Source organism: Gopherus evgoodei, unplaced genomic scaffold, assembly GCF_007399415.2.
Source record: "Gopherus evgoodei ecotype Sinaloan lineage unplaced genomic scaffold, rGopEvg1_v1.p scaffold_31_arrow_ctg1, whole genome shotgun sequence".
NCBI lineage: Eukaryota > Metazoa > Chordata > Testudines > Testudinidae > Gopherus > Gopherus evgoodei.
The window spans coordinates 4,106,157-4,130,806 of NW_022059983.1; the positions used below are offsets into that span (position 1 = coordinate 4,106,157).

The following is a 24,650-nucleotide window of genomic DNA, read 5'->3' on the forward strand; positions in this document are numbered from 1 at the left end:
AGAGAGAGGATTCTTCAGTGGGAGGGGAATTAACATTGGATCAGCTTGAAGAGGGGCACATGGGACGCTCCATCTCTTGGTCAGGACACCTGGGTTTTCTTCTTAGCTCTGTTAGGCTCTGTGTCACCTCAGGCAAGTCACCACCCCCTTCCGTGCCTCTGTTTCTCCTCCTGCCTTTTGGCAATTGAGATTCTGAGCTCTTTGGGGCAGGGCAGCAACTGGCACAACGGGGCCTTGATCTCAGCTGGGGCAGGGCCTGTCTCCCACTGTGTGTCTGGGCAGTGCCTGGCACAATGGGGCCCTGATCTCAGCTGGGGCAGGGCCTGTCTCCCACTGTGTGTCTGGGCAGTGCCCAGCACAATGGGGCCCTGATCTCAGCTGGGGCAGGGAGTGTCTCTCGCTATGTCTGGGCAGCGCCCGGCACAATGGGTCCCCGATCTCAGCTAGGGCAGGGCCTGTCTCTCGCTGTGTCTGGGCAGCACCTGGCACAACAGGGCTCTGATCTCAGCTGGAGCAGGTCCTGTCTCTCGCTATGTCTGTGCAGTGCATGGCACAATGGGTGTCCAATCTCAGCTGGGGCAGGGCCTGTCTCTCACTGTCTGGGCAGTGCCTGGCACAACAGGGCTCTGATCTCAGCTGGGGCAGGACCTGTCTCCCGCTGTGTGTCTGGGCAGTGCCCAGCACAATGGGGCCCTGATCTCAGCTGGGGCAGGGAGTGTCTCTCGCTATGTCTGAGCAGTGCCTGGCACAATGGGTCCGCGATCTCAGCTAGGGCAGGGCCTGTCTCTCGCTGTGTCTGGGCAGCACCTGGCACAACAGGGCTCTGATCTCAGCTGGAGCAGGGCCTGTCTCTCGCTATGTCTGTGCAGTGCCTGGCACAACGGGTGTCCGATCTCAGCTGGGGCAGGGTCTGTCTCTCGTTGTGTCTGGGCAGTGCCTGGCACCACAGAGCCCCGATCTCAGCTGGGGCAGGGTCTGTCTCTTGCTGTGTCTGGGCAGCACCTGGCACAACAGGTCCCAGTTCTCCTTTGGGTCCTGCGGTAACAGTAATAACAGTGTCAGTAATTGGGTTGGCTATAGTGTGGCTTATCCAGCTTTTGCCCAAGGGCTGTCAAGGCTGAATCTTTATGACTTTCCAGGGACATGTCTAGGAAGGCAGCCCCAAGCAGTGTATCTCATCAGCGGCTCTGCAATCCCCCCCCGCCCCCGACAGTGTCTAAGCAAACAAATGCCACCTGAGAGGGGCTTGGACACCCAAATTCTGCCTCCCCACAGCCCACCTTTCAAGTCCCCCCCCACCCCTTACTGTAAAGCATCCTCACAACCTCCCCACTTTTTGATGAAGGGTTGGAGTAGCCTCTTCCCCCTTTTTTAAAAACAGATGGGGAAACTGAGGCATCAAGGAGCTGACTTGCATCTGTGGCAGAACTGGGGGTTGACCCCAGGTGCCCTGATTCCAACACCCCCCTATAGAAAGAGGAGAGGCGCCTCCGCTGCTCTGTCATCAGGTCCGCAGGTTGAAAATTCCAAAAATGGGCCAAGGAAAAAATCACAAGTGGGGTTCTAAAAATCATGAGATGTTCTTAACAAGTCATCATGCCTGGGCTGGGTTTATTCACCTTCTGATTTCTGAGACTCTAAGCACCATGTTTTCCTGCTGCCCCTCCCATCCCCTGTGCCCCCATCGTGATGACCAGAAGTTCTCTTTACTTTTTAGCTCAAGGTGTTGTGACAAAGTTCCTCCTCTACCTTGGTGGGTCCTGCACTTATTGGTGGATTTGCTCACTTCATTGATCTTCCCCTCTGGTGGAACCCACAGTCTGGGTCATCTCCTCCTGTGTCTGATCAGGAGTTGGGAGGTTTGGGGGGAACCTGGGCCCACCTTCTGCTCCAGGATCCAGCCCAGGGCCCTGTGGATTGCAGTTATCTATAGTGCCTCCTGTAACAGCTGCATGACAGCTACAACTCCCTGGGCTACTTCCCCATGGCCTCCTCCAAACACTTTCTTTATCCTCACCACAGGACCTTCCTCCTGGTGTCTGACAATGCTTGTACTCCTTAGTCCTCCAGCAGCACGGCATGGCATGGCATGGCATGGCATGGCATGGCATGGCATGGCATGGCATGGCATGGCATGGCATGGCACGGCACTCCCACTCCCACTCCCACTCCCACTCCCACTCCTTGCACCACTTGCTCCCAGCTCCTCACATACCCACCACAAACTGGAGTGAGCTCCTTTTTAAACCCAGGTGCCCTGATAAGCCTGCCTTGATTGGCTGCAGGTGTTCTAATCAGCCTGTCTGCCTTAATTGGTTCCAGCAGGTTCCTGATTACTCTAGCGCAGCCCCTGCTCTAGTCACTCAGAGAACAGAAGCCTGCTTCTCCTGTGGCCAGAAATCTCTCTTCTACCACTCTGCTGTAGAGGAAGGAGAGAGAGGGCTGCTGCTGCTGTTCCTGCTGGGCGCTGGGCCCTCGCTGCTGCTGTTTCTGCTGCTGTTCCTGCTCCTGCTGCTCCCCTGGCTGGGCTAGACACCACCACCCACCCCTCTCTCTGCTGTCTGTTTGCTGGCTGGCTGGTGGTTCCCCCCCCACCTCAGTTACTGCTGTTACTCCACCTACAGCCCCTTGGGGGGGGGGCTGGCCTGCTTCCCAGAGAAGAGGGGAGTAAGGGACTCCAGCTCTTGTTGCTGAGACCACCACCCTCTGAGCGGGGTCCCTCCTGCCTGGACGCCAGACCACCACCACCTGGAGCTGCTGGGCCTACTGTGGCTGTTGCTGGGGAGCTGTTGGTGCCCGGAGGAGGAGAGGAAGGAGAAGAGGACCACCCGCTGCTGGAGACAGTATGCAGACCACTGTGGAGGGGGCTTTTCTGGACTGAGTCTTTTTCAAACTGTGCTCTTGTGGTGGGGGTTTGGACTGTGTCCGCTGGGGCACCGGGGGTGTGGCGTGGAGCCTGTCCCCAGTCCATCCGTGTCCCCCTTCGCCCCCACCACCATCGTTGCCCCCTCCACCACCCCCGCTGGCTGTTTTCCTTCTGCTTTGGACTCCTGCCTCTGGGTCTGAGCTGCTCGCCTGGCTCACCATGCCCACTTCCACCATTTGGGCCTGCAGCAGCAGCAGCCAACCATTGACTTTTTTGGCACAAGTGCCTGTGGGTGCACCGCCTCCCCCCTCTTACTGGACTGACCCCCTCCCCTTTGCCACATTTGTCCACCCCACCTATTTCCCTCTGCTGCCTGATAGTTCTGCCCCGGCCCTGTAGCTGTCCCCGTGGTCCCTCTACCCCAATCTCAGCTCGCCTTTTCCCCCCACCCTGTGCTCCCCCAGCCCTGATCGGTTCCCCCCCATGCGCCCACGCCCCCTCTCAGGCGCTTGTGCCCTTCCCCATTTGGTTTCCCCTTGTTCACTGCACTCCCCCCTCTGCCGTTGCCCCCCCGCTCCCCTAGTGCAACTGGAGGAGCCGGAACCCCCCTCTGCGTTGGTGCCCTGCAACAATCCCACCCTTAGTCCTTGGTTGCTCCCTACGCCCCTTTAGCCTTCCCCTTCTGGCGCCCTCCTCCCCTGCCTGCAGCCTAGCGGGGAAGGGTGGCCGCCTCCTCTCCTTCCCCTCCCCTCGCTGTTTGTCCCCCTCCCCGCTCTCGTTATGGCGGGGGATGCGGCGGGGGAGACCCCTCGCGATGCTCCCACTACCCCTCCTCCACCTGCCCCCGTGTCCACTGCCCAAGCCTCTACCTCGACCGCCGCTGCCGATCCACCTACCACCGCCCCTGCTGGGGCACCGGCGGCGGCGAGTACTGGGGAGACCTCCGTTGCTGCCACTTCTCTCGCCCCTTCTGATTCGGGGGGAGCCCCCCCAGCCGGTGGGAAGGGTCGGGGTGGGAAGAAGGGTAAGGGCCCCGCTAGAAAGGCCAGGCCCTCCATGGCGGAGACTGCCCCCGCTGCCGCAGCCCCGCTACCGGCTGCGGCATCCCTTCCCGCTGTTCCCTCCACCAGCTCTGCAGGTGTCCCTCCCCCGGCCCCCAGGGCGTACGCCCAGGTGGCGGCGGCCCCCCCGCCTGCTGCTGCCCCTCCGACCGCTGCTTCCGCCAACATCTACAGCGGCCGGGGCCCCTTTCCCACTTTGACCAGGAGGCACGGCGTCCGTTGCCTCCTGGTGCCCGCCTCGCCCCACGTGGAGACCTACGTGCGGGCGTTGGCCAGGGTAGTGGGGCCCACGGCCATCGTGGTGGCCTCCAAAATGTACGGGAAGGTGGTCTTCTTCCTGGCATCGGAGGCTGCCGCCCAGGAGGCGGTGGAGACGGGCCTGGCGGTGGGGGGCGTGTTCGTCCCCCTGGAGCCGTTAGAAGACCTGGGGGTCCGCTTGATCTTGACCTCCGTCCCTCCCTTCCTGCCCAATGCCGCCCTGCTGCCCGCCCTTTCTGCCCTGGGACGCCCCGTCTCTGTCATCAGCCCTCTCCCCTTGGGCTGCAAGGACCCCGCCCTCCGTCATGTTCTCTCGTTCCGCCGGCAAGTGCAGCTTCAACTGCCGCCGGCGGCGCGTGGCGGAGAGGCGCTCGAGGGGTCCTTTCTGGTCCCTTACCAGGGAGCCCACTACCGGGTGCATTATTCAATGGGGGAGGCCCGGTGCTACCTCTGCCGGGCGATGGGGCACGTCCGGAGGGACTGTCCCTTGGCCCAGCACGGAGGAGCATCCGGGACCCCCGAGCCCCGGCAAGGCGCCGGCCCTGTCATCGCCGGTCCCCCTAGCTGCCCGGCACCCGAAGCTGCCCCTCCTCCTCCTTCTCGGTCCACCTCTGTGGAGAAGGGTGTGGCGGGGCTACCGCCAGCCGCGAGAGAGGGCTCGTCCCAGGGGGAATCCTCCCCGGTTTCTGCTGTCCCACTGCTGCCTCCTCGAGTCCCTGAGCCATTGCCCTTGCCCCCCGAGCCGACCCCTGTTAGCCAGCCCCCGGATGATGCCATGGAGGGCTGGTCCTTAGTGCAGGGGAAGCGGGGCAAGCGGAAGGCTCGAGTTTCTTTACATACTTCGGATTCGGAGGCCCCTCGGAAGAGCAGGAAGGGGGGCGCCGATGTCGAGTCTTCTGCCTTGTCCCCTGATGACTCCCAGTTTGTAGTGCCGGCTGGGGATGCCATGGCAGCACCGGAAGGTGACACCGCCCCTCCTCCGGGGTCCCTTCCCGTGGATGCCCCCGAGGGAGCCTCTCTCGCCCCCTTCCCACTTGGCGCCTCTGAGAGTGCCGTGGTGGGTATCGCCTCGGGTGCTGGCGGGGAGGGCCCTGGGGTGGTGGACTGTGATCTCCCTCCCATCTACGCAGAAATCGAGGCCCTGGGTTTGACCCCGGTCACGCAGGGGGAGGACGACCCTCTGCCGGCGGGCCTCGATCTGGGCGACCTCACTACATCCCCCCTGTCCCTGGGTTCCCTTCCCCTACCCGCTGTTTCTGCTCCCACCTCTGAGGGTCCCCTGGAATCTTCCCTCGACTCGGCTGTGAGTGGCACTCTGTTGGCAGCTGCCGAGCCCCTTGGGGCGACGGCCAGTGCCCCGCTGCCGAGACCCGCTTCCCAGGGGGTGTCCCTCTTGGGTGTGGAGGACCCGCCCTCCTTCCTCAGCGGGGACCCCATTGACCACCATCTCCCTCTGGGTGCCGAGGCTGCCGCACATGCCACAGTGGCTGAGCCCGGCATCGTTAGGGGTCCCCTGCCCACTTCCCAGATCCTTGAGCCTGGCCAGGTGGAGCCACCTTCCGGCGTCTCACCTATGAGGGCTCCGGATCCTGCTTCTACCTCCTTCCCGGATTCTCTCCCTGATCCACGCCCTACTCCTGTTGGCCCTGTCCTTATCCCCCCCACTTCCTGTGATGTCAGTGCCGCCCTGGCAATCCCTCCCAGGGAGCGGGTTCACTAGTTCTTTCCTGTCCCGACCCCCCAGGGGCTGCTGTTCCCCTTCCACCGCCCCTTCTTGATTCTGGGAGCGGGGCGGGTCGTGTGGCGTCGGTCCATCTGCTGCCACGTTGGGGATCTGCCCCCTGCCTACCCGCCTTGGTGGGCCACGGGGCTGTGACGGGGGGCCCCACTGGGGGCCAGTCATCGATCAGTGACCCCACCCCCCCATGCGCTGAGGGAGGAGCTGCGGGAGTTCCTCGAGGACGTCCGTGGCTCCCGGAACAAAGTCCATCTTGCGCTCCAGCGGTGGGGGGATTTCCATCAGGTCCTCCGGGCCGCGAGGGCCCTCATGGGGGAGGGTAAGAGGACCGGGAAGCAGACCGCCGCGGCCTACCGGCGGGTCCGTGTCTTCCGTGACTCCTTACTCACCTTCGGGGTTGGTCACGGATTGCTGCGTGGCCTGCCGGAGGCCGTGGGCGTGTCTGCCAGCGAGGATCACCCCCAGCCCTCCTCATGGCGCCGATCATCCTTGCCACCTTAAACACCCGAGGCTGTAGGATGGGTCTCCGCAGGAGCCAGGTGCTCTCCTTCCTCCGGGAGGGGGGGTACTCTGTGGTTTTCCTGCAGGAGACCCATACGGATCCTGCCGCTGAAGCTAGCTGGCGGCTGGAGTGGGGGGACGGGGCCTACTTTAGCCACTTCTCTGTCTGCGCGGCTGGAGTGGCGACCCTGTTCTCCCCCGACCTACGGCCAGAGGTGCTAGGGGTCGCCGAGGCTGTGCCGGGTCGCCTGCTGCACCTCCGGATCCGTGTGGAGGGGCTTGTGGTTAATCTCGTCAACGTTTACGCCCCGACATCGGCCCCGGAGAGGCTACATTTTTATCAGCAGGCGTCCGCCTTCCTTGGCTCCCTGGATCCTCGTGAGTGCCTGGTCCTGGGAGGGGATTTTAACACCACCCTCGAGGAACGGGACCGCTCGGGGACCGAGCAGTGCCCGGCAGCTGCGGACGTCCTCCGGGAGATTGTCGACCGCCACTCCCTGGTGGACGTCTGGCGCGACCACCACCCAGACGACGTCTCGACGTTCACCTTCGTCCGGGTGGAGGCCCATCGGTCGTGCCAGTCCCGGCTGGACCGTATTTACCTGTCACGTTTCCACCTTTCACGGGCCCACTCCTCCAGCGTTCGGCCGGCCCCCTTTTCGGATCACCACCTTGCCATCGTGACGGCCTCTCTCTGTGCGGAGAGGCCGGGGCCGGCCTATTGGCACTTTAATAATAGTTTGCTGGAGGATGCGGGCTTTGTGGCGTCCTTCCGGGAGTTCTGGCTGGCCTGGCGAGGGCAGAGGCGCGCCTTTTCCTCGGTGCGGCGGTGGTGGGATCTGGGGAAGGTGCGCGCCCGGCTCTTCTGCCGTGACTACACTCGGGGTGCCAGCCGACGGAGGGATGCGGCGATAGGGCAGTTGGAGCGGGAGGTCTTGGAGCTGGAGAGGCGTCTGGCCGTCAGCCCCGAGGATCCATCCCTCTGCGGAGCGTGCCGGGAGAAGCGGGAGGAGCTCCGAGCCCTCGAAGACCATCGGGCCCGTGGTGCTTTTGTTCGATCCCGCATCCACCTCCTTCGGGAGATGGATCGCGGCTCCCGCTTCTTCTACGCCCTGGAGAAAAGGAGGGGGGCCAAGAAGCACGTCACCTGCCTCCTGGCGGAGGACGGCACCCCCCTCACGGATCCGGCGGAGATGTGCCAGAGGGCCAGGGCCTTCTACGCCACTCTTTTCTCCCCGGATCCGACCGATCCTAACGCTTGCAGAGTGCTCTGGGACGGGCTCCCGACGGTCAGCACGGGCGACCGGGACCGGCTAGAGCTGCCTCTCACTCTGGCCGAGTTCTCGGAGGCCCTCCGTCACATGCCCACCAATAAATCTCCGGGCTTGGACGGGCTGACCGTGGAGTTCTACCGCGTGTTCTGGGACGTCCTCGGCCCAGACTTGGTCACCGTCTGGGCCGAGGCTTTGCAGAGCGGGGTCCTCCCTCTCTCGTGCAGGCGAGCCGTGCTGGCCTTATTGCCGAAGAGGGGGGACCTCCGCGACTTACGGAATTGGCGTCCCGTCTCGCTCCTCAGCACGGACTACAAAATTGTTGCGAAGGCCATCTCGATGCGGCTAGGGTCCGTGCTGGCGGACGTGGTCCATCCAGACCAGACCTACACCGTCCCGGGCCGCACCATCTTTGATAACTTGTATCTGGTCCGGGACCTTCTGGAATTGGGGTGTAGGGATGGTCTGTCGTTCGCCCTCTTGTCCCTGGATCAGGAGAAGGCGTTCAACCGGATGGATCACGGGTATCTCCTGGGCACTCTGCGAGCGTTCGGCTTCGGACCCCTGTTTGTGGGTTTTCTCCAGGTGCTGTACGCTTCTGCGGAGTGTCTGGTCAGGCTCAACTGGACCCTGACCGAGCCGGTCAGCTTCGGGCGGGGAGTGCGGCAGGGGTGCCCCCTCTCGGGCCAGCTGTACGCTCTGGCCATCGAGCCCTTCCTCTGTCTCCTCCGCAAGAGGTTGACGGGGTTGGTGCTTCGGGAGCTGGGGCTGCGGCTGGTCCTGTCGGCATACGCCGACGATGTGCTCCTCGTGGTCCAGGACCCGGGCGACTTGGCGCGGGTGGAGGCTTGCCAGGCTGTGTACTCGGCGGCCTCCTCCACCCGGGTCAACTGGGTCAAGAGCTCTGGCCTGGTGGTCGGGGACGGGTGGCAGGCGAGCTCCCTCCCACCTGCGCTTCAGGCCATCAGGTGGAGCGCGGGTCCGCTGCTCTATCTCGGCGTTTACCTTTCTGCCACGCGTCCGTCTCCGCCGGAGAACTGGCAGGATTTGCAGGGCAGGGTGACGGAGCGGCTCCGGAAATGGACAGGACTACTCCGGTGCCTCTCCCTTCGGGGGAGGGCACTGGTGCTTAATCAACTGGTCCTGTCCATGCTCTGGTACCGACTCAACACCCTGGTCCCGGCCCCGGGTTTCCTGGCCAACCTCCGGACTGTGATTCTGGAGTTCTTTTGGCCAGGGACGCACTGGGTCTCTGCAGGGGTCCTCCACCTGCCCCTGGAGGAGGGGGGGCAGGGCCTGAAGTGCTTACGCGCTCAGGTCCATGTCTTCCGCCTCCAGGCCCTGCAGAGGCTCCTGTTTGGTGCGGGTAGTCCGGCGTGGAGCGTATTGGCGCACGCCTTCCTCCGCCGCTTTCGAGGGCTCCGATACGACCGGCAGCTCTTTTACCTCCATCCGAGAGGTCTTCCGCGAGACCTCTCCGGGCTGCCGGTCTTCTACCAAGACCTCCTCCGGACCTGGAAGCTCTTTTCAACGACCAGGTCCGTGGCGGCCACCGTGGGGGTTGACCTCCTCGCGGAGCCCCTGCTACACAATCCCCAGCTTCGTGTGCAGGTGGCGGAGTCCCCCACGGTGTGCCAGAGGTTGGTCTCGGCGGGAGTCACCAGGGTCGGAGACCTCCTGGACTACGACCGGGGAGACTGGCTGGATCCCCTGACGCTCGCTCAGCGCATGGGGCTCTCCAGACCTCGTACTCCCCAGCGCGTACTTCAGGAGGTGAAGGCCGCTTTACTGCCCGCTGCTCGGGCTTACCTCGACCGGGTCCTGCGAGAGGGCACGCCCCGCCCACCCTCCACCCCAGGCCCCGTGGACATTTTTATCGGGCCCCTGCCCCGTGGACCCAATCGGCCCCCTCACCCTTTCACTGCCAGCCGGCTGCATGATCTGCAGCCGGTTTTGTTCCAGACCGCGCCACGGAAACATCTGTACTCGCTCGTGCTCCATACCCTTCACTACCTCACCCTCGCATCCCGCCCCGATACCAAATGGCGGGACCTCCTGCCGCCTCTCGAGGGTGAGGAGCCCCGGTGGGCCAGCTTGTACTCTGCCCTGGTCCCGAGGCCCGCCGGGGATATCAGTTGGAGGCTCCTTCATGGAGCCGTGAGCACGGGCGTGTACTTGGCGCGGTTCACATCTGTCCCTAGCACCTGCCCTTTCTGTGGGGAGAAGGAGACCTTGGCGCACGTTTATTTGGAGTGTGCCAGGTTGCAGCCCCTGTTCCGGCTCCTCCTGAATATTTTCCTGCATTTTTGGTTGCACTTTTCCCCTCACCTTTTTATCTACACGCTCCCCATCCGTGGCCCCACGAAGTCGCGGGATCTCCTTCTCAACTTCCTCTTGGCCCTGGCCAAACTGGCCATCTACAACACCAGGGAGAGGAGGTTGGCCGACGGGATTTCCTGCGACTGTAGGGCCTATTTCCGTTCCTCCGTCTGCTCACGCATCCAGGCAGAGTTCCTCTGGGCGGCGTCCACTGGCTCCCTTGACGCCTTCGAGGAGCAGTGGGCGTTGTCCGGGGTTCTCTGCTCGGTGTCCCCATCGGGTTCCCTTCGTTTAGCCCTATGACCTCACTCCCGATCCTGTTTTTTTCATTAGTTGTCCCCCGTAATTATTTGGTGTCCCAGACCTGTGGGTCCTCCCCTTAGGCTGGGGGAGGCCCTTTAGAAGTGGGCGGGCTTCGCCCGCCCACCCCCGCTGGATGCCAATAGGACCAGTATATTTGTCCTCTACCAGACTCCTGTACCCCACTGGCCTGGGTCTGTCTCAGTAGCTTCTCTCTCCCCCAGAGACGGGCTCAGGCTCTTTGCAGACTCAAGCAGCGTCGTTGTCTGGTCACACTCAAGGCATCTGCCCCCTCTCCCAGCGATGGGATCAGGCTCTGGGCAGACTCAGGCAGCACCGGACACACTTAGGAGGTTTTTCTGAGCTTTTCTCCCCAGTCACAAGGGCTAGAATATCATTTTTTAACAAAGGAAATTCAAGATTCTCCCGCAGTCCTACACCCCCAGGGGCAGGGCTCCTGGGCATGGGACTACACGGTCTGATTTTTTAAAAAGAACTCAGCCTGTAAATTTGGAGGGCAGGGACTGTTGTTTTATTTTGTGTTTGTACAGCTCCTGGCACAACGGGGTTCTGGCCTGGGGCTCCTAGGCACTACCATAATACACCTAATAAAGAGCAATAATAGCATATGGCTCTGACCACACTGCCGTAATACACCTACTAATGTGCAGCACCTAGCACAATGGGGTGCTAGTCCACGACTGGGGTGCCTGGGCATTACCATAATATGCCTAATAATGCACAGCACCAAGCACAACAGGATCCTGCACCCTGACAGGGGTTTCTAGACACTATCGTAATGCATCTAATAAAGAGCAATGATAACGTACAGCACTGAACGCAAATGGGGCCTTGGTCCATACCTGGGGCTCCCGCACTACAGTAATACAACTAATAATGTACAGAGCCTACCACGGGTGCAGGTCCATGACTGGGGCACCTAGCCGCTACCGTAATATGGCTAATAAAGAGCAATGATAACATACAGGGCCGAGCACAATGGGGGGGCGGGTCTCGGTCCATGACTGGGGTTCCTGCATGCTACAGTAATATACCTAATAATGTACAGCGCTCTGCATGATGGGGTGCTGGTAAATTGGGTGCTGGACTCTAGTGGCCCCTGCCAATAGTGCCCAGCCCTTAGCCTGTGTGGGTGCGGCAGAGGGATGGGAAGGTGGGGCCGAGAAGAGGCCAGGCCCGGGGTGGATGCCAGGAGACAGGCGGCTCTCGGGGTGAGTCAGCTGGGCTCAGCAACTCGGCCGTGTTGCAAGCGGGGTCACAGCTTCCAAGAATCAGGGAGCAACACCTCCCCCGGCATGGGGCAAGTGGGGTCGAGGTGTTGCAAACAGGCTCAGCCAGCCAGGGCGGCTGCTGGCAGCTAAGTCACGAGTGGAGCCGTGGAGTGTCGTGTGCTGCCCCACAACAGAGTCGCCTGGGGAGGCCTTTACGCCCCATGTACGGGCCCCTACCCGGACGGGGGTGGTGGCTGTCACAGTCATACCCAGCCTAGGGGGCCAAATACGTAGGGGCCACCCCCAGCTCTGGGAGGGGAGTGATGTCTAATGGTTAGAGCAGGGAGGGCTGGGCACCAGGACGCCTGGAGTTTATCCCTGACGAAGGGAGGGGGGTCTAGTGATTAGAGCAGAGGGGGGCTGGGAGCTAGGACTCCTGGCTTCAAACCCTGGCTTGCGGATGGGAGGGTCTAGTGACTAGAACAGGGGGGTTGGGTGCTAGGACTCATGGTTCTATCCAAGGGGAGGGTGGTCTAGTGATTAGAGCAGGGAGGGGTGGGAGCTGGGACTCCTGGCTTCAAGCCATGGCTCAGGGAGGGGGGTCTAGTGGTTAGAGCAGGAAGGGCTGGGAGACAGGCATCTCACATTCACAGGATCTGGTCTATGCCCCTTCAGCCTACCAGGGTCCCACACAGCTCCCATGGGGCAGGCCCCATGGCATCTACAACTCCCAAACTGGGCCTTTGGGCCCCAGCCCTCCCCCCCCTTGCTCCAGGGCTCCCCGCCACGCCAGCCTCGGGCAGGCTCTGAGTAGGAATTGGCAATGACCCCCGTGAACCTTTTCCCAGCAAGGGAACAATCACTTCGTCCCCTGGCCTGCAGCAGCTGAATGCTGGGGCCTTAGCAGGCGAGAGGAACAGGGAAGGCAGAATTCAACCTGGCCGGTGCCAGGGCCCCTCTGAGCCATGCCCTGCTCTCTTTCTCTAGCTCTGTCCCGTTAGCGTGCCCGCCGTGAGCACTCCCAGAGCTAGCGGTAGGCACCTGCAACCCATCGCAGGGAGCCCCGAGGTGGGGGGGGCAGCATGGGGGGGTTAGGAGACGTCTGCGCTGCAGTGCCAGCCCCGCGGCAGACTCGGGGGTGCAGGGCTTGGGCTGGAGGACTATGAATTTGCAGCCTGGACAGTCAGGCTCGAGGATCAGAGACCCATCGGGAGGGAGGAGGGGTTCCAGGGCCCATGTTGTAGCCTAAATCCCGCATGTCCGCACTGCAATGTCATCCCCCCGCAGGCCGAGGCCCGGGAGCCCGATCCGGCTGCTCCAGGTCAGCCACGGGGCTGTGGTCACAATATACACGTCTCCTTGGTGACTAGCCCCCAGTGCCAAAAGGACCTGATCTCCCATGTCCTAGGGAGCCCATCAATTACCCCTTCTGCCCCCAAAGGGCCGCGACGCCAAGGAGATAGGCACAAAGTCATCCAGAGAGTGCATAAAAACAGCAGACAGCACCCGTTTTGATCACAGCAGGACTCCTGGGTCCCCATCCCCAGCTCTGGGAGGGGAGTGGGGTCTAGTGGTTAGACCGGGGGGGGGCGGGGGAGGCTCGGAGCCAGGACTCCTGGGTTCTATCCCCCTGTTTGGAGGGATTGGAGTCTAGTGGTTAGATGAGTGGGGGTGAGGGCTGGGAGCCAGGACTCCTGGGTTCTACCCCCATCTCTGCATGGCATCATTGGGTTAGAGCCCTGGTCTGGGACACACCGTGGCTCTCTGTCTCCTCTTAGTGGCAGCTGGGAGACATGCCAAGGTAGACACAGGCCCCTGGTTATGGCTAAGATTTTGTCACGGATATTTTTCGTAAAAGTCGTGGCCAAGTCACAGGCAATAAAGAAAAAGTCACGGACGACCGTGACAAATATTTTACAAAAAATATCTGTGACAAAAGGGGGATCTGTGGGTCCCCACACTGCCTGCATTGGGGTAGCTGCAGGGACCCCTCCACGGGTTGAGTGTTGGAGCTCCAGGGGTCCCCCCAGTGCCCGTGGCAGCCGGGAACTGCAGGGTACCCCCGTCGCCTAGAATGGTTTAGAGCTTCAGGGGCTGCCGGAGCTCCCAACAGCCGCTGGCTGAGGTCACGGCGGTCGCTGAAAGTGAGTAAATTGTAGCTTTATTCATGGTCTTCGATTGAGAGGCCGCAGGTTCAATCCCCCCTGCTGGCAATGCAGGCTGCCTCTCTGAGATACTTACTGAGCTCCCATTATGGCGCTATCTCAATCCGTGCCCATTTCACAGCTAGGCAATGGAGGTTCAGACACTTGTCCACTATCTCTCGGGGGCAGAGCTGGAAATTGAGCAGCAGAGAAGTGCTCTAACCACTGGACAATGCTTCCTAGGTGTGATTCCCTAGGTTCTGTCCCTGCCCCTGCCCTCTGTAGGGTTAGGAGCGCGATGTCCCTGGGTGGAATCTGTCGAGGTCTAGAACCCAGAAGGCCGGGCTCCAGCTCGTTGAAGTAGCGTTACAGTAATAATACCCAGGGCTTATATAGTACTGGCCCTCTGCAAAGCTCAGAGCACTTTAGAAAAGAATGGGATGTGACTGATGGGTAAACTGAGGCAAGGGGTGGCAGAAATGACTTGCCAAAGCTCACCCAGAAGGCCGGAACCCGCGATAGAACCCAGGAGTCCTGATTCCCAGCCCCCACTACTCCAACCTCTAGACCCCACTCCCTTCCCTGAATTGGGGAGAGAACCCAGGAGTCCTGGTTCCCCCCAACCCAATATATGGATCCATGGAATGGGGGCCACATGGCACAGTCCAGCAGAGACAGCTCCCCATCCTGTGCCATCCACCGCCGAGGCCTGGAGGAGGGACTGGGCTGCCTCTCCTGTGGTGCCCGGGACGGGGCTCCCTGTGCCAGGCAGGAGGAATGTGAAGGACCTTGGCCATGTTGACAAAGGAGCCCTGGGACCAGCTGCTCCGGAATAGCTGCGCAGTGACGTGGCTTCTGAGAACCGGGCGCTGCTTCATAAGTACACAGCGGCGGGGGGTCCGGGCTCCAACCCAGCTTCTGGGCAGGGGACTGGCTGGTTCAGGAGGGTGGGGAATGGGACACGGGGCTTTTCCCCTCAAGGGAGCACTGGCTCTGATCCAGCCCCAGGGTGGGGGCCTGGTTGGCTCAGGGGGGATGGGGAATGAGACATGGGGCCTTTCCCCTCTAGAGGGCGCTGGCTCTGATCCGGCCCCAGGGCAGGGGACTGGCTGACTCGGTGGGGGGAATGAGACGTGGGGCTTTTCCCCTCTAGGGGGCGCTGGCTCTGATCCAGCCCCAGCGCAGGGGACTGGTTGGCTCCCGGGGGGTGGGGAATGAGACATGGGGCCTTTCCCCTCTAGGGGGCGATGGCTCTGATCCGGCCCCAGGGCAGGGGACTGGCTGGCTCAGGGGGATGGGGAATGAGACATGGGGCCTTTCCCCTCTAGGGGGCGATGGCTCTAATCCGGCCCCAGGGCAGGGGCCTGGTTGGCTCCCGGGGGGGGGAATGGGACATGGGGTCTTTCCTCTCTAGAGGGCGCTAGCTCTGATCCGGCCCCAGGGTCGGGGCCTGGCTGGCTCAGGGGGATGGGGAATGAGACATGGGGCCTTTCCCCTCTAGGGGGCGCTGGCTCTAATCCGGCCCCAGGGCAGGGGCCTGGTTGGCTCCCGGGGGGGGGAATGGGACATGGGTCCTTTCCTCTCTAGAGGGCGCTAGCTCTGATCCGGCCCCAGGGTCGGGGCCTGGCTGGCTCAGGGGGATGGGGAATGAGACATGGGGCTTTTCCCCTCTAGGAGGCGCTGGCTCTGATCCAGCCCCAGGGCAGGGGACTGGCTGGCTCAGGGGGATGGGGAATGGGACACGGGGCCTTTCCCCTCAAGGGAGCACTGGCTCTGATCCGGCCCCAGGGTCGGGGCCTGGCTGGCTCCCGGGGGGTGGGGGATGAGACATGGGTCCTTTCCCCTCTAGGGGGCGCTGGCTCTGATCCAGCCCCAGGGCAGAGGACTGGCTGGCTCAGGGGGATGGGGAATGGGACATGGGTCCTTTCCTCTCTAGAGGGCGCTAGCTCTGATCCGGCCCCAGGGTCGGGGCCTGGCTGGCTTAGGACCAGGTTAGGAGAATGGGCTGAGCGTGTGCTGCCCAGGTGAGCTTCAGAGCAGTGGCTGCGCACTTCCTCCGAGGGGTGCCCTGGGGAGGCTGGGGAGTGGGGTGAGAATTTGCCACCTGCCGCGTGACCTTTGCAGCGTCCAAACAAGCCGGGGCCTCATGGGCGGCCGGGGAAGGCGGCTGTTTCCCCATGACCCATTAATCATTGACCACCGGCCCAGTCCCAGGTGTAAATTGCATGGGAAAGTCCAAGCCGGAGCATCTGCTGCCCTGAACACCATGGAGTGGACCCACTTCGCGCTGCTGCTGCTCCTGCTGCTGCCTGCCGGTGAGGGCCTGGGTGTGAGTGTACGTGTGCATACACATGTATGTGTGCGTGTGAGTGTGTGTACAGTATCAAGGGGAAGCCATGTTAGTCTGTATCCACAAAAACAACAAGGAGTCCGGTGGCACCTTACAGACTAACGGATTTATTTGGGCATAAGCTTTTGTGGGTAAAAACCCCACTTCTTCAGATGCCTGGAGTCTGAGGAAGTGGGTTTTTTACCCACAAAAGCTTATGCCCAAATAAATCTGTTAGTCTTTACGGTGCCACCGAACTCCTTGTTGTTTGTGTGTGTGTACGTGTGTGTACACGTGTGTGTGTATGTGTGAGTACATGTGTGTACACATGTATGAATGTGTGTGCACGTATGTGTGCATATGAGTGTGTGTGCAGAGTTGTGGAGATGTCATGTGTGCATGCACAAGTGTGTGTGTGCATATGAGTGTGCATATTGGTGTGTCATGCTGCTCTGTGTGTGCATGTTTTGTGTGCATGAGTGAGCTGTGCAAGGTGCATGTGTCCTTTCTCTGTAAAGAGTCGGTGGGTGGGTGGGTGTTTTTATATAGTGTGTGTTGCATATGTGTGAGTAATGCTGTTTGTGTAACTGTGTGTTTTCAATCCATGTGTCTGTGTGTAAGCACGGCTGTGTGTTTACATAGGTGTACGTACTGAGAAGCAGGTATAGGGGGAATGTGCCAGCTCTTGTGTGTGTGTGTGTGTGTGTGTGTGTGTGTGTGTGTGTGTGTGTGTGTGTGTGTGTGTACTGCTGGGGTATGCATGTTTGTGTGGCTTTAAATGAGCACATACATAGGAGCAGGGGGCCTGCATCTGAGTGTGTACTAATGGGTGTGCGGTGCTGTATGTGTGTTCGTATCCGTGTGTATGGGTGTTGCATCTGTCCACATATAGGTGTGTGTCATTGCTGTACGGGTGGTTGAGTATGTGTGTGTGTGTGTGTGTGATCCCCTGGGGTGTCTGTGTATTCCCACTGAGGTGAGTAGATCTGATAGGGCTGGGGGAGGGAAAGTGCAGTGTCCGTGTTGTGTTTGTGTGTGCCATACCATGTGTATGTGCTTGCTTTTGGGTTCATATATGAGTATCTCTTTTGTGTAACGTGAATCAGCTGTAGCTCCGTTGGAGTCAATGGGGCCTGACCCCAGCTGGGGTCAATGGGCCGTAGCTCCGTTGCCATCCCCACCCCCCACTGATCTCTGCCCCTCCCTCCCTGCAGCCTCTCCCCGAGAAAATCGGATCATTGGGGGTACCGAGTGCCCAGAGTCGGAGCACCCCTGGCTGGTTCTCCTCTACTACTTTGACCAACACTACTGCTCCGGCACCCTGCTGAACCAAAACTGGGTTCTCACTGCCGCCCACTGCCAGCAGAGGTGGGGGGCAAGGCAGGGGCTGGGGGGTGGGGGAAGGAGGCGAGGCCAAGGGAGCGAGGCCTGGGTGGGCAGGTTGGGGGAGCTGCTTTGCACAGAGGCTCAGCTCAGGACTCTCCAATGTACCCATCAATTCTCCATGCAGCTTCCCATGTGGGACTGAACCCACACCCCAGCACAGTGCTCCTGGGGCTACAGTGACACCCCAACGGATGCAGGAGAGCTGGCTACCCAGCCCCATAGACAGTCAGCCCCATAGACACTCATCATCTCTCTATCAGCCCCATACACAGCCAGCCCCATAGACACCTGTTATCCCTCTACCAGCCACATACACAGCCAGCCCCATAGACACCCAGCATCCCTCTACCAGCCCCATACACAGCCAGCCCCATAGACATCCATCATCCTTCTACCAGCCCCGTACACAGCCAGCACCATAGACACCCATCATCCCTCTACCAGCCCCATATACAGCCAGCACCATAGACTACCAGTCCCATACACAGCCAGCCCCATAGACACTCATCATCCCTCTACCAGCCCCGTACACAGCCAGCACCATAGACACTCATCATCCGTCTACCAGTCCCATACACAGCCAGCCTCATAGACACCCAATATCCCTCTACCAGCACCATACACAGCCAGCCCCATAGACACCCATTATCCCTCTACCAGCCCCATACACAGCCAACCCCATAGACACCCATCATCCCTCTACCAGCCCCATACACAGCCAGCCCCATAGACACCCATCATCCCTCTACCAGCCCCATACACAGCCAGCCCCATAGACATCCGTCATCCCTCTACCAGCCCCGTACACAGCCAACCCAATAAATACCCATCATCCCTCTATCAGCCTCATACACAGACAGCCCTATAGACACCCAGCATTCCTCTACCAGCCCCATACACTAGCCAGCTCCATAGACACCCAGCATCCCTCTACCAGCCCCATACACAGCCAGCCCCATAGACACCCATCATCCCTCTATCAGCCCCATACACTAGCCAGCCCCATAGAGACCCAGCAACCCTCTACTAGCCCCATACACAGCCAGCCCCATAGACACTCAGCATCTCTCTACCAGCCTCTTATACAGCCAGCCCCATAGACATCCATCATCCCCTCTACCAGCCCCATACACAGCCAGCCCCATAGACATTCAACATCCCTCTACCAGCCCTGTACACAGCCAGCCCCATAGACATCCATCATCCCTCTTCCAGCCCCGTACACAGCCAGCCCCATAGATACCCATCGTCCCTCTATCAGCCCCATACAGAGTCAGGCCTATAGACACCCAGCATCCCTCTACCAGCCCCATACACAGTATGTATGTGGATGGCGAGATGATACATAGATTTTGAGGTGTGTACAGGGATAGATAGATAGATAGATAGATAGATAGATAGATAGATAGATAGATAGATAGATAGATAGATAGAGGGGATGTGGGGGATAGATATAGATAGATAGAAGGTAAGTGGGCACATGGGTACATAGTGCAGAACAGATAGAAGGTAGGTTGGTAGTGAGGTAGGTAGGCAAGAGGGTAGGGAGGTAGGTTGGTAAGTGGGTCAGTGGAAGGTAGGTGGGTAGGGAAGTAGGAAGGTAAGAGGTAGGGAGGTACGTGGGTAGGTAGGTAAATAAGTAGGGAGAGAGGTCGGTAGGGAGGTAGGTGGGTAGGTACAAGGTGAGTAGGGAGGGAGTTTTGTAAGGAGGTAGCTGGGTAGTAAGGTAGGTGAGTAGGGAGAGAGGTTGGTAGGTGGGTCAGGCAGAAGGTAGGTTGGTAAGCAGGTGAGAGAGTAGGGAGGTATATTGGTAGACAGGTCAGGCGGAAGGTAGGTTGGTAGGGAGGTAAGAAAGTAGGGAGGTAGGTGGGTGAGTAGGTTGGTGGGTGAGTAGGGAGGGAGGTTGGTAGGGAGGTAGGTGGGTACTAAAGTAGGTGAGCAGGGAGGGAGGGAGGTAGGTGGGTAGGTAGGTTGGTTGGTAAGGTGGTTGGTGGGTAGGTAGGTAGGTAGGTGGGTCAGCCTGAAGGTTGGTTGGTAAGGAGGTTGGTGGGTAGGTAGGTAGGTGGGTAGGGAGGGAGGTTGGTAAGTGGGTCAGTCGGGAGGCTGGTTGGTAAGGAGGTTGGTGGGTAGGTAGATAGGTGAGTAGGGAGGGAGGTTGATAGATGGGTCAGTTTGAAGTTTGGTTGGTAAGGAGGTTGGTGGGTAGGTAGGTAGGTTGGTAGTTGGGTCAGTCAGAAGGTTGGTTGGTAGGGAGGTGGGTGGGTAGGTAGGTAGGTGAGTAGGGAGAGAGGTCGGAAGGTTGGTTGGTAAGGAGGCTGGTGGGTAGGTAGGTAGGTGGGTAGGGAGGGAGGTTGGTAGGTGGGTCAGTCGGAAGGTTGGTTGATAGGGAGGTGGGTGGGTAGGTAGGGAGGTGAGTAGGTGGGTAAGTCAGAAGGTTGGTTGATAGGGAGGTGGGTGGGTAGGTAGGTAGGTGAGTAGGAAGGGAGGTTGGTAGTTGGGTCAGTCAGAAGGTTGGTTGGTAGGGAGATGGGTGGGTAGGTAGGTAGGTGAGTAGGGAGAGAGGTCGGGAGGTTGGTGGGTAGGTAGGTGGGTAGGGAGGAAGGTTGGTTGATAGGGAGGTGGGTGGGTAGGGAGGGAGGTGGGTAGGTGGGTCAGTCAGAAGGTTGGTTGATAGGGAGGTGGGTGGGTAGGTAGGTAGGTGAGTAGGAAGGGAGGTTGGTAGTTGGGTCAGTCAGAAGGTTGGTTGGTAGGGAGGTGGGTGGGTAGGTAGGTAGGTGAGTAGGAAGGGAGGTTGGTAGTTGGGTCAGTCAGAAGGTTGGTTGGTAGGGAGGTGGGTGGGTAGGTAGGTAGGTGAGTAGGGAGAGAGGTCGGGAGGTTGGTGGGTAGGTAGGTGGATAGGGAGGAAGGTTGGTTGATAGGGAGGTGGGTGAGTCAGAAGGTTGGTTGTAAGGAGGTAGGCGGGTAAGAGAAAAGAGAGGGAGATGGCTCAGTCAGTGGGTAGTTCAGTCTGTTTGTTGGTTTGTAGGTCAGTCAATGAGTAGGTGCCTGGTGCCCAGGGGTGCCAGCCAAGGCTGTTTGCCCACCCCACACTGGGGAGGTGGGTGGGGTCACTGTCCCAACAGCCAAGAGTGTGTTTCACTCTGTGAGACACGCAGGGATGACTAAGATCTGGGTAAGGAATGAGGGCTGAGCGAGAGCTGGAAGGGGAGTTTTGGAGTTGGGGGGGAGAGGGGATCAGTGGGAGGTGTGTGTCTCAGGGCGGGAGAGAGACTGCAGGATTTGGGGAGCTGAAAGGCCTGAGGGAGCTTCAGGGTCTGGGGAGCTGTGGGGTTGGCTGCAGGGTCTGAGGAGCCTGGCAGTGTGAGGCCTGGGGGTCGTGGGGGGCTGTGAGGGGCTGGGGACCCTGGGAGGGTGGCCAACTTTCTAACTGCACAAAAACAAACATTCTAGCCCCACCCCTTCCCTGACACCCTACCCCGCGCTCACTACGAGCCCCCTCCCTTTTTGCTTGCTCTCCCCCCCCCCTCACTTTCACTGGGCTGGAGCAGGGAATTGGGGTGTGGGAGGGGATGAGGGCTCCATCTGGGGGTGCAGGCTCTGGGGTGGGGCCAGGGATGAGGGGTTTGGGGTGCAGGAGGGGGCTCAGCAGCTGCCAGCAGGTCCAGCTCATAGGTGGAGACGGGGCAGGCGGCTCTCGCCCGCAGGCACTGCCCTCCCAGCTCCCATTGGCTGGGCACTGCAAGCAATGGGAGTGTGGAGCCGGTGCTCGGGGCGAGAGTAGCGTGTGGAGCCCTGTGGTCCCTCTGCCTTGGAGCCGGACCTGCTGGCAGCTTCCGGGGGGCAGCGCGGAGCCGGGACAGGCAGGGACTAGTCTGCTTTAGCCCCACAGCACCGCTGACCAGACTTTTAACGGCCCAGTCCGCGGTGTTGACTGGAGCCACCAGGGGGTCCCTTTTCCACTGGGTGTTCCAGTCGAAAACCGGACACCTGGTCACCCTAGGGCCTGGGGGAGCTGTGGGGCCTGGGTAGTCTGGGGGAGCTGGGTGTTGTGGAGGATGGGGAGGACTCTGGGGCCTGGGGTTGAGGGGGCTGGATAGGACTCTGGGGGCTGAGGGGCTGTGTGATGTGGGGGCTGGGGAGGACTCTGAAGGCTGCGGGGCTGTGGGGGCTGGGGAAGACTCTGGGGCCTGGCTGTTGGGGGGCTGGGAGACCTAGGGGTGGCAGGGACTGGGGAGGACTCTGGGGCTTGGGGGTCTTGGGGCCTTCAGGGCCTGGGTGTTGGAGGGCTGAGTGTTGGGGGGGTGGGGGCCTGTGGGTTGCAGGGGCTGGGTGTTGGGGGGCTGGGGAGGACTCTGGGGCTTGGGGGTCTTGGGGCCTTCAGGGCCTGGGTGTTGGAGGGCTGAGTGTTGGGGGGGTAGGGGCCTGTGGGTTGCAGGGGCTGGGTGTTGGGGGGCTGGGAGGCCTGTGGGTTGTGGGGCTGGGTGTTGGGAACCTGGGGGGCCTGTGGGTTGTGGGGCTGAGTGTTGGAGTGCTGGGGGACCTGTGGGTTGTGGGGTTGTGGGTTGTGGGGCTGGGGGGCTGAGGGTTGTGGGGACTGTGGAGGACTTTGGGGCCTGGGGGTTGGGGATCTGAGGGTTGGGGGGATAGGGGGCCTTTGGGTTGCGGGGCTGGGTGTTGGGGGGCTGGGGGCCTGTGGGTTGCGTGGCTGGGGGTTGGGGGACTGGGGGCCTGGAGGCCTGGGGACCTGGGGGTTGCGGGGTTGGGGATCTGGGGGTTGGGGGGCTGGGGAGGACTCTGGGGCCTGGGAGTTGCAGGGGCTGGGCCTGGCCAGCAGCCCGGGACTCTCTGTTCTCTGTCCTTAGTCACATCCAGGTGCGCCTGGGGGAGCACAGCCGTGGAACGAGCTCAGGGCATGAGCAGTTCGCCGCCGCTCAGGAAATCATCCCCCACCCCGAGTTCCGTGCCCTCAGCGCCGGCAGCCGGGACTATGAGAATGACGTCATGCTGCTCCGCCTGTCACCCCCGGCCAGCTACACTAACTACGTGCAGCCCCTGGCACTGACCGACAGCTGTCCCCTACAAGGGACCAAGTGCACCGTGATGGGATGGGGCACCATCACCAGCCCCACCGGTAGCAGACCCCAGTCCTGGTGTGGGATAGCAGGGGCTGTGGGTCAGGAGTTGGGGGCACCGGCAGAGATGGGTGGGGGGACCCCAAGGTGGGCTAGCAGGGGCTGCGGGTTGGGAGTGAGGGGCACCAGCAGAGCTGGGGGGTGGCAGGGCTGGGATACCAGGGGGCCATGGGTAGGGATGGAAGGGCATGCTACCCTCTCTCCCCCACTGCCTTGGCCAGCCGTCATGGGAAACTGTCACCCCTTCCCTTCCAGAGACGTACCCTGATGTTCCCCAGTGTGTGGAGGTCGATATTGTCTCCAACACCATCTGCCAGGAAGCTTACCCCGAGAAAGTGACTGAGAACATGCTCTGCGCTGGAGTGCTGGAGGGGGGCAAAGACTCCTGCCAGGTGAGGGGGGCCATCCCATGGGCAGCGGCAGATGGGGAATGAGGGTTGGGGACACTGGCATGGCAGTGGCTCCATGGTGTGCTGTGGCTCTGTGTGGCACGGTGGGGCTGGCTCCATAGCATGGTGTGGCTGCATCTCCGTGGCTCACCCTGGCTGTGTCTCCACGGCTCTACGTGGCATGGCATGGCTGTCTCTATAGCACGGTGTGGCTGCATCTCCGCGGCTCTGTGTGGCATGATCGTGGCTCTGCGTGGGGCAGCTGCTGCTCTGTTGCCCCATGGGCATGGCTGCCTTTCCATGGTGCCGCTTTGGCTGCATCTTCTGGCTCTTCTTGGCATGGCTGGGTCTCCGTGGCTCTGCGTGGCTACATCTCCATAGCGTGGTGTGGCTGGGTCTTTGTGTCTCTGCATGGCTACATCTCCATAACATGGTGTGGCTGGGTCTCTGTGGCTGTGTGTGGGGTGGCTGTATCTCCATAGCTTTGTGTGGCTGGGTCTCTGTGGCTCTACGTGGCCTGGCTGGGTCTCCGTGACTCTGCGTGGCTACATCTCCATAGCGTGGTGTGGCTGGGTCTCCGTGGCTCTGCATGGCTACATCTCCATAGCGTGGTGTGGCTGGGTCTCTGTGGCTCTGCATGGCTACATCTCCATAACATGGTGTGTCTGGGTCTCTGTGGCTCTATGTGGGGTGGCTGTATCTCCATAGCATTGTGTGGCTGGGTCTCTGTGGCTCTGCGTGGCCTGGCTGGGTCTCTGTGACTCTGCGTGGCTACATCTCCATAGCGTGGTGTGGCTGGGTCTCCATGGCTCTGCATGGCTACATCTCCATAGCGTGGTGTGGCTGGGTCTCCATGGCTTTGCATGGCTACATCTCCATAGCGTGGTGTGGTGTGGCTGTATCTCTGTGGTGTAGCCTGGCTGCATCTCTGTAGCACCACATGCCGTGGCTGACCTGTGTCTTTTCTGTGACATCTCCGCAGGGCGACTCCGGCGGCCCCCTGGTCTGTAACAGGAAGCTGCAGGGCGTGGTTTCCTGGGGAGATCACCCCTGCGCCCAGCCCAACAAGCCTGGGGTCTACACCAGCATCTGCAAATACCTCGCCTGGATCCAGGAGACCATCACGGGAAAGTGATGGCCCTGGGGTCCGGGACTGGGGCCAGGTGGGGCAAAGGGGGTAATTACGGAGATGCAATAAATCATCTGGGACTCACCTCTCCTGCCCTGGCTGCTCTGCAAAGCCCACTTGAATAGAGCAGCGTTTATAGTCCCTGGCCCCAGGCAGGGACTGGCTGGCTCAGGGGGGTGGGGAATGGGACCTGGGGCCTTTTCCCTCTAGGGGGCGCTGGCTCTGATCTGGCCCCATCCCCGCTGTCAGAGGGCTACCTTCAAAAGGTTGCTTAGAGTAGGGGCCTGGCCCCTGTAAGTTGGAGGGCTTTGGGGGTGAAATGTCATGCAGGGCTATGCTCCAGGCCCTTTGCATAGCCTGCCTGGCTGCACTGGGTCTTGGCCTTTCATTTTCCAACAGGCTGAGCTCTTGGTTGGGTCAGGCAGGGAATGTCATGTGCCCAACCACTGGGGTCTGGTATCCATTGTGTGTGTTGGACACTCCCTTGCCCCCTGGCAGGTGCTGTTCCTTGCTGGGTTTCATAGAATAGCAGGGTTGGAAGGGACCTCAAAGCAGGACCAAGCCCCAGGGAGATTTCTGCCCCAGATCCCTAAAT

The 24,650-nt window shown here is 60.8% G+C and overlaps 1 protein-coding gene across 1 annotated transcript; it reads left to right on the top strand.

Moving 5' to 3' along the window:
- The first annotated feature begins 15,923 nt into the window (after window positions 1-15,923).
- LOC115640563 (trypsin-3-like) lies at window positions 15,924-24,090 on the top strand. The gene is made up of 5 exons (XM_030543423.1): window positions 15,924-16,005; window positions 17,234-17,387; window positions 22,268-22,536; window positions 22,793-22,929; window positions 23,909-24,090. The coding sequence occupies exons 1-5, from the start codon at window positions 15,957-15,959 to the stop codon at window positions 24,059-24,061; spliced, it is 762 nt and encodes a 253-aa protein (XP_030399283.1). The 5' UTR covers window positions 15,924-15,956; the 3' UTR covers window positions 24,062-24,090.
- Window positions 24,091-24,650: the final 560 nt, after the last annotated feature.

Coding starts and splice junctions, on each gene's coding strand:
- LOC115640563 (XM_030543423.1), top strand. CDS start 15,957: ATGGAGTGGACCCACTTCGCGCTGCTGCTGCTCCTGCTGCTGCCTGCC. Junction 16,006..17,233: donor GCTCCTGCTGCTGCCTGCCG/GTGAGGGCCTGG, acceptor CCCTCCCTGCAG/CCTCTCCCCGAGAAAATCGG. Junction 22,537..22,792: donor CACCATCACCAGCCCCACCG/GTAGCAGACCCC, acceptor CTTCCCTTCCAG/AGACGTACCCTGATGTTCCC.